Source organism: Anopheles arabiensis, chromosome 2 (genome assembly GCF_016920715.1).
Source record: "Anopheles arabiensis isolate DONGOLA chromosome 2, AaraD3, whole genome shotgun sequence".
In the NCBI taxonomy this organism is placed as follows: Eukaryota; Metazoa; Arthropoda; class Insecta; order Diptera; family Culicidae; genus Anopheles; species Anopheles arabiensis.
Genome location: NC_053517.1, coordinates 78,333,866 through 78,349,572, shown reverse-complemented (window position 1 = coordinate 78,349,572; position 15,707 = coordinate 78,333,866). Strand labels below are relative to the sequence as shown.

At 41.0% G+C, this 15,707-nt stretch overlaps 1 protein-coding gene across 1 annotated transcript; it reads left to right on the top strand.

Moving 5' to 3' along the window:
- Window positions 1-764: 764 nt before the first annotated feature.
- On the top strand, window positions 765-4,552 carry LOC120898846 (protein ERGIC-53). Its single transcript, XM_040305256.1, has 6 exons — window positions 765-1,029; window positions 1,569-1,723; window positions 1,812-1,984; window positions 2,301-3,179; window positions 3,260-3,394; window positions 3,471-4,552. Exons 1-6 carry the CDS (start codon window positions 828-830, stop codon window positions 3,505-3,507), a joined length of 1,581 nt encoding a protein of 526 aa, XP_040161190.1. The 5' UTR covers window positions 765-827; the 3' UTR covers window positions 3,508-4,552.
- The last annotated feature ends 11,155 nt before the right edge of the window (window positions 4,553-15,707 follow it).

The window sequence follows — 15,707 nt, the reverse complement described above, 5'->3', positions numbered from 1 at the left end:
AACTCATACTCACATGATTTTAAATTTCGTGCATGAACAAATCATCAAATCTTTTGTTAAAATATCTCATTTTTCGATAAAATCAATAGACACACAAAAAAGCACATAATAACAAAGAAATCTGTTCTATTTGCTAAGCTTTGTGTGCGGAAACCAATGGTTAACGGTTCAAAAATGACGTAAAGTCCCTCAACTATGGCGACCCCCCAAAGGCCCTAATCCACCACCTGATATTTTTAATCCACCTTGATTGGACAGAACAAAACCTTCTAATTTTTTATCATAGAGGGCTATGAAATGAGTGAAAATGAGCGTCGCGGCGAACGTTCCCGGGAACGAACAAGATCCCCGATACGTCCCAATATATCCTACGTGTTATTCGCATATCCGGGCAAGGTCGGGTCCGGATGAGCTCTGATAAACGGCATTCCACTGTACTGTCAACCGTTCTTGACTTATTCGTAGAAAACCACGGTTAAAAGCTGCTAAATCTAATCGTCGTCGTACTAGATAGATAGAGCACAGCCTTATCACTTCGGCGACTTCGACAAACGACGCAGGTGTGTTAAAAGAACAAGTAACTGTAGCAATTAATTTACCTAATTTTTAAAGTAATTTTTTTTGTACATAACACAACACATTAAATAACATTTATTGATAAAAATGTTATCATCTCAGGACCATGGTCAAATTGCCACAAGATCGACCACTATCCGTTCGCAGTTGACAGACGTCAAATCCTGCGCAAAAGATAACAAAACTGACAGCTCAGCATTGAAACGTTTACATTTTTCTACGCGCTCCCCCTGCCGAAACACTTTCCGAAAATGTTTCCTAAAGGGTTGACGTGTAGCGGATCCGCGGCCTCTCTGCTGCTGATAGGGCTACTGGTGGCCCTCAGCACCAACCTGGAACGAGTGAGCGGCGACGCGGGACTGGTGCACCGGCGATTCGAGTACAAATACTCCTTCAAACCTCCGTACCTGGCGCAGAAAGATGGCACGGTCCCGTTCTGGGAGTACGGCGGTCGTAAGTATCGTTCCGCAACCACCCCCCTCATCCATAGCAGCAGCAGCACCAGCAGCACGAAAGAGACGGATGCGAAGTATTGTTTCGGCAGGCAGCCGACCGAAAAGTAACCCACCCCGTACTGTGAAGGCGCGCGAGAGAGAGAGAGAGAGAGAGCGAGACGGCTCTAGCATGGCAGCGCCAACAGTTACACGTCAGAGGATTTTTGGAGGAACCAACAACAACGTAAACGCGGATCACCGTTCCGGTTTGCGGTGGATTTTGCGGAGTGGGAGCAGTAAAACTCCCGGCCTGGAACTTCCTGTAGAATGTTCCTTTGGCCGCATATGAACGAGATGAAAGTCGCGAGGGAAAGTGTATTATGATTTTATGGTCCCACTCGCCAAATGCATCGGCTGGTCAAAAAAAACCGGTTTAGACCAAAGTTCAAATAGTGAAAGTGTCCTTCGGTTATGACAGACTGTCTGCCAAAAAAGAAAAGCCGCTGCATGAAATGCTAATTGTTGTTAATGGTTCCATCCATTCCGTCTGTTTTTCAGATGCAATTGCCAGCTCGGAAAACGTGCGCATTGCACCGTCCCTGCGCAGCCAGAAGGGAGCCATTTGGACGAAGCAGAAGACCAACTTTGACTGGTGGGAAGTCGAGATCGTGTTCCGAGTGTCCGGCCGTGGCCGAATCGGTGCTGATGGTTTGGTATGTGCAGCAGCCGACACACATCCGATCGAGACCGGTTGCGAATGGATTAAACTAATTTCTTCCATCCTTTTTACGTCTTTTTTAGGCCTTCTGGTACACCGCTGAGAAGGGAAGCTATCTGGGCGATGTGTTCGGTTCGTCTGACCAGTGGGTCGGTTTGGGCATCTTCTTCGACTCGTTCGATAACGACAACAAACACAACAATCCCTACATTTCGGCCGTGCTAAACGACGGCACGCGGCAGTTTGACCATCAAAAGTAAGTATTTGGCCATTGATTTCGAAACCTGAACACCTGTTGGTTGCGTTTAGTTGAATGGCGACTTGATGGCGAGACCGTGTAATGCTGCAGTCAGCTCTTTTTTTAATTGAAAGCTAATATAAACACACTTACACATTGGCGGTAGTTGTTTCGCTGACGCAAAGCTATTTTCTATTTGCTTACGCTCATTTATTGCGGTTTTTTTGCTTTCCTGCGCGTCGGACGTTCAGATGGTGCTGCGAAATGTGTTTTTAATTAGTCTGCTAATTATTACACCCCATCTTATGCTTTCGATTTTCTTTCCCTTTTCTAGCGATGGTTCGACTCAGCTCCTGTCTGGCTGTTTGCGCGATTTCCGAAACAAACCCTTCCCAACACGGGCAAAGATCGAATACTACAACAACATTCTGACCGTCCTGTTCCACAACGGCATGACCAACAACGATCAAAACTACGAGATGTGCTTCCGGGCGGAGAATGTGGTGCTACCGAAGACGGGCTACTTTGGCCTGTCGGCGGCGACCGGTGGCCTGGCGGACGATCACGACGTGTTCCACTTCCTCACCACCTCGCTCCACATCCCCGGCCAGTTCAAGGAGGAACCGGCACCGGGCGAGGATGCGGCCAAGCTCACGCAGGAGTACCAGGACTACCAGAAGAAGCTCGAGCTGCAGAAGGAAGAGTACCGCAAGGAGCATCCGGACGAGCAGAAGGACGACCTGGACAGCCTGTTCGAGGACTTTAACGAGCGCGAGCTGCGCCAAATCTGGGAAGCGCAGACCAACACGTTCGAACAGTTGCGCACGCTCAGCTCCAAGCTGGACGAGGTGATTGGGCGCCAGGAGCGCACGCTCGGTTTGCTGTCGGTCTCGGCCCAGGCGGGTGGAGCGGCCGGCGGGGCACCTCCGCCACAAATTGCCGTTGGTGGTGGTGGTGCGGCCGGTGGCAGTTCGATCATGCGGCACGAGGTGGACGCGCTGCTGCAAAATCAGAACGTAATGGTGCAAACGGTGCGCGAAATCCGTTCGATTATTGGGGAGGTGCACGCACGAACGGACAGTATTCTGAGCAATCAGGCACGAGCACCAACGGCACAGGTGCAGGCGGGCGGGTACGATGTGCAAAGCTTGATGAACGAGATGCGCGACGGCATGAACCAGGTCCGGCAAGGTGTGGCGAGTGTTGCCCAAAGGTAAGCATGATGATGATTACATGTTGGTATGGTTTTGGGGTGTAAATTGACACCACTAAACGCGATCGTTTGCTTTGCAGGCTACAAACGCACGGTGCCGTACCGCAGGCGCAAGGATCGGTACAGTGTCCGACGCAGAACTGTCTCAGCTTGACGGCATTCCTGGTGACAATAGTGGTGCAGCTGCTCCTGATGCTAGGTTACAGTATGTATAGGTAAGCGATCACGAAATGCACTCACAACGCTCGAAGGCCACGGCTTGTAATGCTAAACTTCTTCTCTCTGTTGCAGGGATAGCCGAGAGGCTCAGGCGAAAAAGTTTTATTAGATAGCAAAATAACTTATCGATCGTTGCGATCGCGACAAAAAAAACGGGGATAGACTTTTGTTCGAGCGGCTAAGATCAATCAGCGACAGTCGAAACGCAACGTGTACACGAGAAACCCCTGGCAGCCAAAAATACCACCGTTCGTACACTGTCCATCATCCTCTCTCTCTCTTCCAGCTCCTGTAGTAGTGTGTTTTGTACTGTGTGAAACGGATTATTTTGTTTTACGCACCACAGCATAGAAAAAAGGCACATTTATTTCCAATGTGAGTGAATATGTTTTATTACCAATATGCTCACTCCCCGATGATTTGTGCCTTGTGTGTGTGTTGACTTAAGATGAGGTTTTAGTTGTTATAAAATAGTAATCTTAAGTCATCTGGTAAATTTTGATGTGTTTTTGCTGACAATGGTTGTGTCTCGTTTTTTTTTCTTTTTTACACGAGAGAGTGCTGCTTTAGCTATGAAGAGAGATCACCTATTTCGGTGTTGTGTTTGAGTGTTGTGAAATTTAACTGCTGATGGGATGCGGTGTATGGCATAGGTATCACGTTATGATCAATGAAAACGAACTGTTTGATGGGCAGAACAAAAAACAAAAAACAAACAAAATACAATACATTCTTTCAGGTCAAATAGTATCCATCTTCCACCATTTCTTGTATTCGATCTAATACCGCTGGGGATAGGGGGGCGCGTAAAGTTAACACAATGTTTAGAAAAGAAAACTCCCACAAGCATATGTTGCTTTCGATTCATGTTTCTACTTAAGTGGGTTGTTTTTTTTTATAGATGCATTTGAACTGTCTGGGGAAGCAGAAGAAGTACGTTCGATTAAGTAAACCTATCTAGCTTATATATAAAAAAAAACAATCGAGCATTTGTGAGCGTTCACTACTATCCTATTCATGTGTTTTGAGTTTTCCAATGTTACTCTGCTGTGTTAAGTGTAGTGTAAATTTTTCTTTCTATCACCCGTATACAACAAAACGAACGAGAAAAAAACGAACAGGAAAATAAACAGTCTGCTACAATTTACAAGTAATGTGGAATGGTTGTTGAAGTGGAATTCATTGTAAAGAACTGTAAATTAAAATCGAGGATCGGAAGCAGATGTAACGACGTTCCGGGGCACTGTCTGGAGATCGTTACATTCGCATACAAGCGGCAATATTACACGCTATGTTGCATCGTTCATTGCGCCCAATTGTGTGCAACTTTACGAGTTTTATGCAATTCGATTTCAATCGCATGCTAGCTCAAAACGTCAAATGAAGGAGAATTTGAAATTTAAAAATCACATCTCCGTTTGCACGTGGGTTGGGCTGGTTTGAATCTCACAAAGGGGTGCATACGTTAAATGCTATAAAATATGAAGTAATTTGCTGCCCACGTCAAATCTGCCCATCAATTTTTGTCAATTCCCAACCTCCCCTAGTGGCTGTTCGTTTGTTTATGTTTGAGAATATTTTCCAAGTTAAGAATATCACGGTTCATCGCTTCTTGGGAATTGTTGATGAAACTGTGGGACCTTTTTTGATGCATTTCTCATTTCTGTGGGAATTCCACAACTTCCCCACGCAAAGAAAGTGAAGCTTATAATCGTTTGACGGAGAATGGGCAATGATAGTGTCCCCAGAAGATCGTTTTTTAAATTTATGTAAAATAAATAGGCAATCACACTGTTCACTTCTTCGAATCCGACTCCGAAATGAAACTACCGATAACGAACACACAATATCCTGCAAATCGATCGAAGTCTGCTGATAGTTTTCTTCTTACTGATGTCGTTAAGCACACCGGATCGAGCTGGCCTTCCCATCGGGCCCGCCCGGGTGTCATTAGTTGCTCCGCGAAACGATAAGATAAACCATTTACGGAAAGAAACACACATCTTTTGCTAGGAGGAGTTTCTTTAATGGCAACAAGACCAGCTCCGTGGAAGCAACAAAAAGAGAAACATCACCACAAACCGAACACCGACGTGGTGTGGTGCATGTGAGTGTGTATGAAGCACCAAAGCTCGGATTAATACACACAAACACGCGGTGTATACCGATCGCGCCGCCTGTCCTTCGTCCCATCCGGGCACGAGTGTTGAGTATTCGAGTCGGATTAGCATCGACAACGAAAATACACAACCGACACACCACCATTCCGGTATCATCGCAATGATATAAAATGGGGGGGGGGGGATGGAGTAGAGATTGTTGCCACCGTACCAGATGAACGGTAGGCTAGGGCGATATGAGCGATAAAAATCGGCACCAAGATCGGCTGCTCTTTGGCTGCCGCTTGGCTATAGCCCAGTACCGGAGTAAGATGCTGCCGTGCCGTAGCTTCTGATGCTGAAGCGAGCTGATGAAGTTTACGACTTCCGGATATGGTAGGAATTAGTGAAAAAGTTTTATGGTATGGTACTCCGTGAGGGCAATTCTAAAAAAAACAGGTCTGCTTAAACCTTTGCGCTTCCAAGTTTTCGTACCAGCGGCAACAAACGGCAAGAGCTGTCCCAACGAAAGGGAGGTGCACGAGCATTGCAGGCAATTTTGAAATTAGTAAATAAACTGGTTTTTTATTCTTAAATTTTAGTAACCACACAAGGAAACGTGCGATGAAAAGTGTCTGGTTGTTAAAAAGACATCTAATTATAGGATTGTATATTGGCTACCGAATCGAGAAGCAATATTCCAATATTTAATTGCACGATTCTTTATCATCATTGCCTAATTAAGCTCCAAATTAATAGCAAATAGTTCGAAAGGAGAACTACTAACTCTATTGCGCAAACAGTTAACTTATGGCAACGCATAAGCGTAGAGAAACTTGGCTTCTGCGAAATTTTCATCTAAGGACATGTTTAATTTGTTTAAATTCAAAAATGTTGAGAAATTCACGATTGACAAGCGGTAAAAATATGTTAATTGCTTTTTTAAATAGTTTCTTGTTATAAAAATACAACCCGAAAAACTAGGTATTTTTAACTTTTACTTTTTCGTTTTGCTAGTTTAAAGTTTCAACCCAACGACTCTCACTTGCCAAACAATTAAAGTAACTGTTTAGTATTTATTCATTTTAAATTATTTTATATAATTCTACTGCAATGACTAGATTCTTGTAAGGTTTTGTATATTTATGGCCAATTGCAATATAATTGGAAATTGTTTGTTTGATTTGTGTAATAATTTAGTAGAATGTGTATATCTTATGTTTGAATTGAATTAATTGATTTTCATTCTATAAGGGTCGTCTTAAGTTTTTATTGCTTATTTTATTCAATTTATATCTTCTTCTTCTTTTTCTTCTTTTGATTTTTTTTGTGTCGGGTCTATTTGGGTCTTTGAAGAACACATGACGTGCATGCTGTTAAGTCGTCCGGGTTGACGACTGTACCACAAGACCGGCGAAATTGCTTAATTTATTTAAATTTTAAATTATTATTTCCACTTATATAACCTTTAGAATTCATTTCAATCGTTTACCCAAAAAAACATGAACAAACTGAGCCTCCTAAATTTTAACGTTTTGTGGCTAAGCCGCCAAAGAAAGAAATTGGTAAAATAAGCTCCAAAACCTTTGAAATTGGATGTACGTTTGATTAACGCGACTGAAATGCGCTGAAGGATACGGAGGAAACGATACTAAATTGTGATGTAACGATAAGCAAACGACGAACCTCGAAACGACATTGACAAATGGATGGGGAGCGCCGCGATATCGATCTGTCATGAGAATGCTACCGGACTATGGTCCTGGCCCAACAAATGGTTTGGGCACCATTGTGAGAATCTTATTCTTTCTGTGTTACACACACACTCACACACACACTACACGTCTTTCAACACGTCACACTGTCCCCGGACACCAGTCAATGGTCAATTTTGTCAACACGGTCGGTACGACTCCACCCCGTGCAGTTAATTACAACCTTTGAATCCACACTCCACTCACACATTTGGCACAATCTCCCTTCCCTTCCCTTTTGGTGGAGGCAGGCGGCACCACCACCACATCTCGCACAAACCGCTGTGAAGATAAAGCCGCCGAGAAGAGGAAAAACCCAATCAGAAAACTCCTTCCCTGCTTGCGTATTACTTCCCTTGTCCAGCAGCCCCTTTAATGGTGCTTTAATCGAAAGCACGACTTTCCACCCTTGTCGTTGTCTGTTACACAGAAAAGCCCTGCCTCCCTCACTTCGTACAACCACTCTCCAGGTCTCTTTCTTGGGTCGCATTTCGGTTAAGATATGTATGGCCGCCGGTTTCACCTCTTTGGACCAGACGGTTCCTTGCTTCGCTCAGATTTCCCCACCCTTTCCAATCAATTATTGCGTGTGTGCGTGTTTTTTGTGTGTGGTGAGAGGGAGCAGGAGAGTAAGACCAATCTATGGAAATGCTCCCGATGGAAGAAAGTGCATCACCGAGGCCGGTAGGGAAGGGCCCCAGAAGTGGAGTCCCAAAAGTTATATTGCTTGTCTTGTGCGCTCGCTTTGGGTTGACCGTTGCAAATTTCACTTCGTGCCAACATCCATCGATAACCTTTGGCTCTTCCCTCTCTCTCTCTGTTGGTTGCACACGCACCGGTTACGGAACGTGTATCCTTTGCACGATTGATACCATTTCATGCCCCCCTGAGTACCCCCCTTTGCCACCTTTAGTCTGGGCTGTTGCTGTTGTGTTCCACCAGCCCAAGCCCACCCGAAGCCCGATGGATCGATCGATCATTCGGAGCGTTGGATCGCCGGGGTGCCTGCGAGCCTTCCGAGACGACAGGGCCCCGATGATGCTGGCTGTCCTGATCGAATTGTCCCTTCTCCTTTTGCGTCGTTTGTCCAGCGTGGTGATTTATACACATGCGTTGCCCCCTCCACATGACAACGCGCGCGGCTTTCGGTCTCCTTGCAGTTAAAGTTTAATCCAAAAAAAAGTCAATCCACAACGCTTCGATCGCGTTTCTTAAGCCCATTTAGTTACCGTGCTTACTGTCTTGGCCTGCTTAGGATGAAGCTTTCTCGCCTTCTCGTTCTCTCTTGCTCTGTCTCTTTAATGCTTCTTGGCATGCTTCGATGATGTCGCAATGATGTCGCATAAAAGAAAAATTTGGATAAAAGACCTTTCTCCCCTCTTTCACTCTCGCGCGCATAAAATGCACGTCGAAGGCAGGGAGGGTCAGAAGAATCGATTTGAAAGTCGCCCACCGCGAGGGCATTAGTCATAGTCCAGTTTTCTTGTTTCGTTTTTCATTTGTTGGGGTGGGGTTTTTTTTTACATTCGTCTTGTTTGCAGGGGTTGGATTGGGGATGGGGTAGCGTATGTGATGGATGTAATCTCGTCGCTGCGGGGCAAGCCAGACCTCCCGTTGGCCTGAGGGAACCTGACAAAGGGAAGGTGGTCAACTGTATGGCGCCGGGACGTTTATTTATGTCTGTGTGGGCAAGGTTTTTTTTGCACGTTTTCAGTTCAGCGTCCAAGATTGAGAGAAATGTTATCCCAATCGGGGTGTTTTTTTTTGGGAATTTCCAGCTCCCCATTGGAAGCGAGTTTCGTTATTGATGGGTCATTGAGTTTTGATGTGTGCGCAGTGTGTTGCGGAGTCAATTAGATAAATTAAACCTTGAGGCGGAGAAATCAGATTAGTTAGTGCTTCTTGTGTTTAGCTGTGTTTAGTAATAATGTAATTTTTAAATGATTTATTTCATAAATTCAATTTTCGAGCTTAAATAGCCTTATCTTGTCTTATTTTAGTGGCCAGTGCCAATAGGGGGTCTCCTGCATGGCAGTTTGTAATTTAAATCCACTATCAGTTGAACAATTCTATATCGACTTGTTTTGATAAATCATTCATTATTGTCGTGACGATGATATGGATCAAAATGAGTAGTGGGCTCGGAATCTGAGCTACCCGGTATCGAATCTGTGCTAGGAATCGATTCTTTAATCGATTCCGATTCCTTTATTCAATGTGATTCAGATTCAGAAAAAGATTTCTGGAATTAATTACAAACAATCACATCGTAAGGCCTTATATAGTAGTAAATAAGCTTCATAAATCATAAGCGATACAACAATCGTAGCTGGAAAGGATCCAAACATACTTGCACACTCATAAAATTCATGCTCATGAAAAGCAACTAAAATACGATTCAAAGTAAACTGAAAATAGTTATAATATTTTACAGTGCGACGGTAACGAACAAAGTGCCACCTATTGTCGTTAAAAGTTCATCCGTACATTTTGTGCATAAGTGTGTAATAGAAGCAGGTGTAGTGAGGTACAGCACCAAACAGACAAACAACGGGACCAATGTTCAGGTCACTAACACAAGCGATTACCGAAGCGTGATAAAACACCTACAAAACAGCAATGTTGCATATCATACTTATCAACTAGATGAAGAAAAATCTACAAAAATCGTTTTGTATGGCCTACACGATCTCCCAACCGATGAAGTGATGGAGATCTTAAAAGAAGAGAATTTGCAACCAACCAGTATAAAAAAGTTACAGATCAGGCAAAAACGATACGATGATCAAGCAGTATACCTACTGCACTTTCCGGCGGGTACAATATCCATGAATCTTCTCAGAACCATCCCTGCTCTAGATCACTGTGTAGTGAAATGGAGCTATTTTTCGAAAAGAGCCGGACCGATGCAGTGTAAACGTTGCCAACTGTACGGGCACGGTGCGAATAATTGTAATCGCGTTGCTAGATGCAACAAATGTGCTGACGATCATAATTCGTCAGTGTGCCCACTCACAGCTGGGTCATCTTCAAGTGATGGCAAAGTGCCAGAGCACAAACTGAAATGCGCGAATTGCGGCGGTAACCATACAGCTACTTTCAGCGGATGTCCTAAACGTCCCGCTACCAATCTACCTAAAGAACCGAAACGTACAACTTCTTTCAACATGGAAAAAAATAGCTTTCCTGCTCTACCACAGACAAAAACAATTCAGGGATGGAAACAACTTGAACAAAACCCAGTCAAATTTGTAAATTTCAGACAAAATGAAACCGCGTCAGGCGAACTTTTTAATTCTTCGGAAATAATTCCAATTGTAGGCGAAGTTTTTCAGAAGCTACAAAAGTGCAAAACAAAGCAGGATCAAATAACAGTGATCTTTGAGGTAGTTGCTAAATTTGGTTCCCGTGATGGATTGCCCAGACAATTTTAATATTTCCTACTGGAATGCTAATGGCATTGCCAACAAAAAGATGGATTTAATCTACTATTTAAGCCGATATGATATTGATGCTGTATTGATTGTTGAGACATTTCTGAAACCAGTGCACGCTTTTTCTATTCCGAATTATATAGTATACAGAGTTGATAGATTATCGGGACCAAAAGGTGGTGTTCTAATAGCGATCAAATGCAATTTTAGACACCAATTGCTAAAACATAATAAACTAGGGATAATCGAAACATTAAGTGTTAAAGTGCTCACTAGACTAGGAGAATTTACTTTAATAGCAGCATATCACCCAGGTAAAAATACCAACTTAGTTACATTTCAACAAGATATCAAGAAACTTTCAGCGCGAAACGACAACTATTTCATCTGTGGCGATTTTAATGCGCGACATAAATCATGGAATTGTGTCTCTACAAATGCAGCCGGAAAACTCCTTTTGCTGAAGCACAAAAGGTAAATTTTCTATACATTTCCCAGATAAACCAACATACATTCCTATCGACCCCACAAGAAATACTTCAACGTTGGACTTAATGCTAACAAAAAATCTGTATTCAATATCGAAATTACGAACTATCACTGCTCTCACTTCGGATCATTTGCCAGTTACATTCAGTATAAAACATTCATCAGCTAATTTTGTTTCCAACAAAGGTATTTATAATTACAAAAAGCAGACTGGAATATTTTCAAAAATATTATAAATAATAGTATCGACTTGACCACAATACACCCAAATGACATAATTAACGCTACACAAATCGATGATATGCTACATAACTTAACCTCACTTATTACAACAGCTAAACAAAGTGCCATTCCGAAAGCAATTCCTGGAAAATATAACATTATCATTCCAGATTACATTATTGCTCTAATTAAACTAAGAAATAAATACAGGAAGAAATGGCAAAGACACAGACGTAATATTACCTTTCGGAATTATTATCATGCACTTAAAACAGAGATAGAGCAGCAAATGTCACTAGCCCGTAACAGAGCTTGGTCTGATACATTAAAAAGTATAAATACACAGCAAAATAATACAAATAACCTATTCAAATTTGTAAAAATAGTTAAAAACAAGCAACATACTATTCAAACGCTAAAGCTAGGAAACAACATCTTCCTAACAGCCACTGAAAAATGTAACGCCCTCAAAACACATTTTGAAAACTCTCATTACTTAACTTACAACACAAATAGTCCAATGGAAAGGAAAGTTACAAAAAACAATAGAATTTTCTTTGCGAGAAACCAAAATCACTCCTTGGATCCAGGTTACTTGGTTAAACCAAAATTACTCATGAACATAATCAAAAATCTTAAAAATAAAAAAATCAGCAGGCTGTGACGAAATTAACAACACAGAGATTAAAATGCTTCCTAAAAAGGCAGTACTCTACCTCAAAATAATATTTGATAGTTGTCTTAAACTAGGTTACTTTCCTTCACAATGGAAAAAAGCAAAAATAGTGGCTATTCCAAAACCCGGAAAAGATCATTCTAATCCTGGAAACTACAGACCAATATCCCTTCTGAGCTGCATAGGTAAACTTTTTGAGAAAATTATTGCACGCAATATACGTTCTCATACAGACATTAACAATATCATCCCACAGTCACAATTTGGTTTTCAACCCGAAAAATCAACAACTCATCAGATACATAGACTCAAAAATTATATCATAGAAAATCGGAATAGAAAAAGATCTACTGGTTTAGTTTTGTTAGATACTGAGAAAGCTTTCGATTCCATTTGGCATGACGGCCTGTTATATAAATTAATTCAATATAATTTTCCTACGTATATTATAAAAATAATTCAGTCCTTTCTCAGCAATCGAAAAAGCTCAGTTCATATTGGGCACACTAAATCAAATTTCTTTAAACCCATAGCGGGAGTACCACAAGGTAGTATATTATCGCCAATACTATTTAATATATTTATTTCTGTCATTCCCTCTACAAACAACTGTACAAATTATCTATATGCAGACGACCTAGCAATCGCGGCTACGGCCAGAAGTCCGAGCTCAATAATCAAAGCCTTAAATGGCACATTAAAAGCATACGCCAAGTTCTGCAATAGATGGAAGCTTAAAACAAACGCAAATAAATCTGAGGCAATCTTCTTCACGAGAAACACTAGTTTACGCAAATTACCTAGTAATGAAGTTAGCTTTATGCAAGGAAACATTACATGGAAAGATCAAGTTAAATACCTTGGAGTACATTTAGAAAAACGCATGACATTTAAAACCCACATAGAAAAACAATTAGAAAAAGTAGACAAATTACTAAAAATTTTATATCCTTTCCTAAATAGGAAATCAAAACTAAATTTGCAAAACAAAAAAATTTGTTTACACGGCTTATATACGCCCGATTCTGACGTACGCAGCGCCGGCATGGATTAGTTGTGCGTACTCTCATAGAAAAAAACTTCAAGTTAGACAAAACAAAATATTAAAAATGATCATGAACTTACCACCTTGGCATAACACAAACGATTTACACAAAAGAAGTAATTTAGTAAAAATGGAAGAATTTATAGGAAATTTAAATGTAAATTACGCAAACAAATGTCGCCAGAGCTCAAGTAGCATAATTAATCAACTAGTTGAACAACGTATCTAAGCATAAAATATGAGTTTATAATTTTCTGTACAAAGCTCTCCTCTTCTCTATCTAGTTAAGGATTAGGTCTAAGAAAATGTAGGTTAAGATATAGGTTAGATATATATGTGTTTAGGTTAAGTCTAAAATTGCATGGGTTTTTTTTTGCACTTTTCCCATATACTCAGATTTAAAATCAGCAAACAACATATATTCTACTCAGCTATGCTATAAAAATTCCCGATTATTGAGGAGAGCACATTGCGTACCCAATGTTAAAGAACGTTCGATTCTATATGTATTTTTTTTTCTTTATATCCACAATAAACATCTCTACTACTACTATAATATTTTACAACCCCGTGCACATTTTTAATTTTTGTTAACTGTGTAAAAATATATTCGATTGAAGAAAATAGCTTCCGAATTCAAACAATAAGCCCTTTTCCGTTTTAAGGCTGAAATTTCAGCCTGTCAGCTGTTTGCATTGTATAGCAGTTTTCGAGCAGCTATCTAAGTCGGTATAATATACAGGTGGGCTTATCCCAAGGTGTATGTATTTAGAAGGTTGATTTTTATCGCTTCGGCTGGGCGACATTGTGGAAAACATCTGGCAATCATTGCAATAACGTGCATAAAATCGGAACGTAATGTAACTAAATCTATTAAAAAACTTCAATGTTAAGTATATCGTTAATTTTCGATCAACAATTCATCATTACTTTCATGTTGGGAATGTTCTGCCTAAGAAGATATTCTTTTAAAGTGAATTTCGACAGCGGATGTTATATCTCCCCCAACCCTTTAGCAGCAGCTGTCAGATATTGCGCCTATCAAATAGTACATATCGCTGTATATTTCACCTCATGTGGCGGTCATAACCTATTTTTTATAACCAAATTTTAACGTCACTTTTTGACAGGACGGGTGAAAACTTTTGCTCGAACAGGTTTTCTGGTAACTTGACGAATATACAAAAGACTCTACAAATCTTCATTCTATTCACTAAAAGTTCTTCAAACATGTGAAATACTGCTTATTGTAAGCTACAAAGTGTATCAGGTGTACCAGGTGGTCTCGTCCCATACAAATTGACAACTATTTTCGGAAGCAAACAAGCTCCTTTTGACAGAATGAGTGAAATGAATTTCCATAGGGATGATTCGCTATGTTAACGCTAATTTTTTATTCAGAAATTAGTTGTCAAACTATATGGGACGAGACCACCTGATTTTGATTCACTTACACTTACACTTTTATTCTACATATCACCACCTGATCTTGGGATGAATGAAAAAACGACCTTGTTTTGCCATTTTTTCGAGTAGGTACTCGAATCTAATTCTAGCTTTGAGGCTGAAATAATCTAGGCAGCAAATCGCAGGCTAGTTTTGTGTGTGGTTTTGTATGGAGTGTTGACATGATTCCAGCCGCCATCTGTCAAACTCCATATAAAAATCTTGGCTAGTATCGTGAAAGGCTCCAATGACTCAAATTTGAAAATAACTAGTCGATTTTTTCAAAGACCTGGCAAATAGCTAGTTGTTTACAATAATAGATATACAAAATCTAATTTAAATATGTATCACTTAATTAAAATAATTGAAATTTAAAATAATAGAAACAAATTTTTATTGATCATTGATATTTAAAAAAACAGAGGATTCTATTAAAATTTCTTTGAATTTTTTATTTTTTTGTAAGTCTAGATTTTATTTTTAAATGGATTTGAAAGAGATCACACTCTTATATATTTTTAAACAATTAGTTGTAATTTTCACTGACAGCTTAACTATTGACTATTTGGCAATTTTAATGAAGGCTTAAAAATAGATTACTATTCACCTCTTTTACCCCTTACCACCAAAACTGTACGTTTACAACTAGCTAAGAGCTATTGGTAAATGTTTAATTGACGATCAACGGTACCAGACACACACGTATTGCTTCTTCTTCTTCTTCTTTGGCTCAACAACCGCTGTCGGTCAAGGCCTGCCTGTACCACTTGTGGGCTTGGCTTTCAGTGACTAATTTCCCCCCATAGCAGGATAGTCAGTCCTACGTATGGCGGCACGGTCCATTTGGGGATCGAACCCATGACGAGCATGTTGTTAAGTCGTACGAGTTGACGACACACGCGTGACACACGTATTGCACGGGGCCAAATATTCGACCGTAGGAACCGTTTCTTCAATTCAATCAGCCACCTAACCGGAGGGTCTCTTCTCTGACATGATAGACAGACACGCGTTTCGGCAGGCAAAATGTGTAAATATCTGTCATCATTTGGCGGTGGTAGTGGCACAAATACACGAGTGTTGGGGGGAGGTACTACAAAAGCCCATTCGGTGGAAAATCCACGCAATTATGACCGAGTGAGTG

Bases quoted from the DNA above. Each gene is read 5' to 3' on its own strand.
- LOC120898846 (XM_040305256.1), top strand. From the start codon at position 828: ATGTTTCCTAAAGGGTTGACGTGTAGCGGATCCGCGGCCTCTCTGCTG. The intron at 1,724-1,811 runs GTATGTGCAGCA...CGTCTTTTTTAG, and splicing joins GAATCGGTGCTGATGGTTTG to GCCTTCTGGTACACCGCTGA. The intron at 3,180-3,259 runs GTAAGCATGATG...TTTGCTTTGCAG, and splicing joins GTGGCGAGTGTTGCCCAAAG to GCTACAAACGCACGGTGCCG.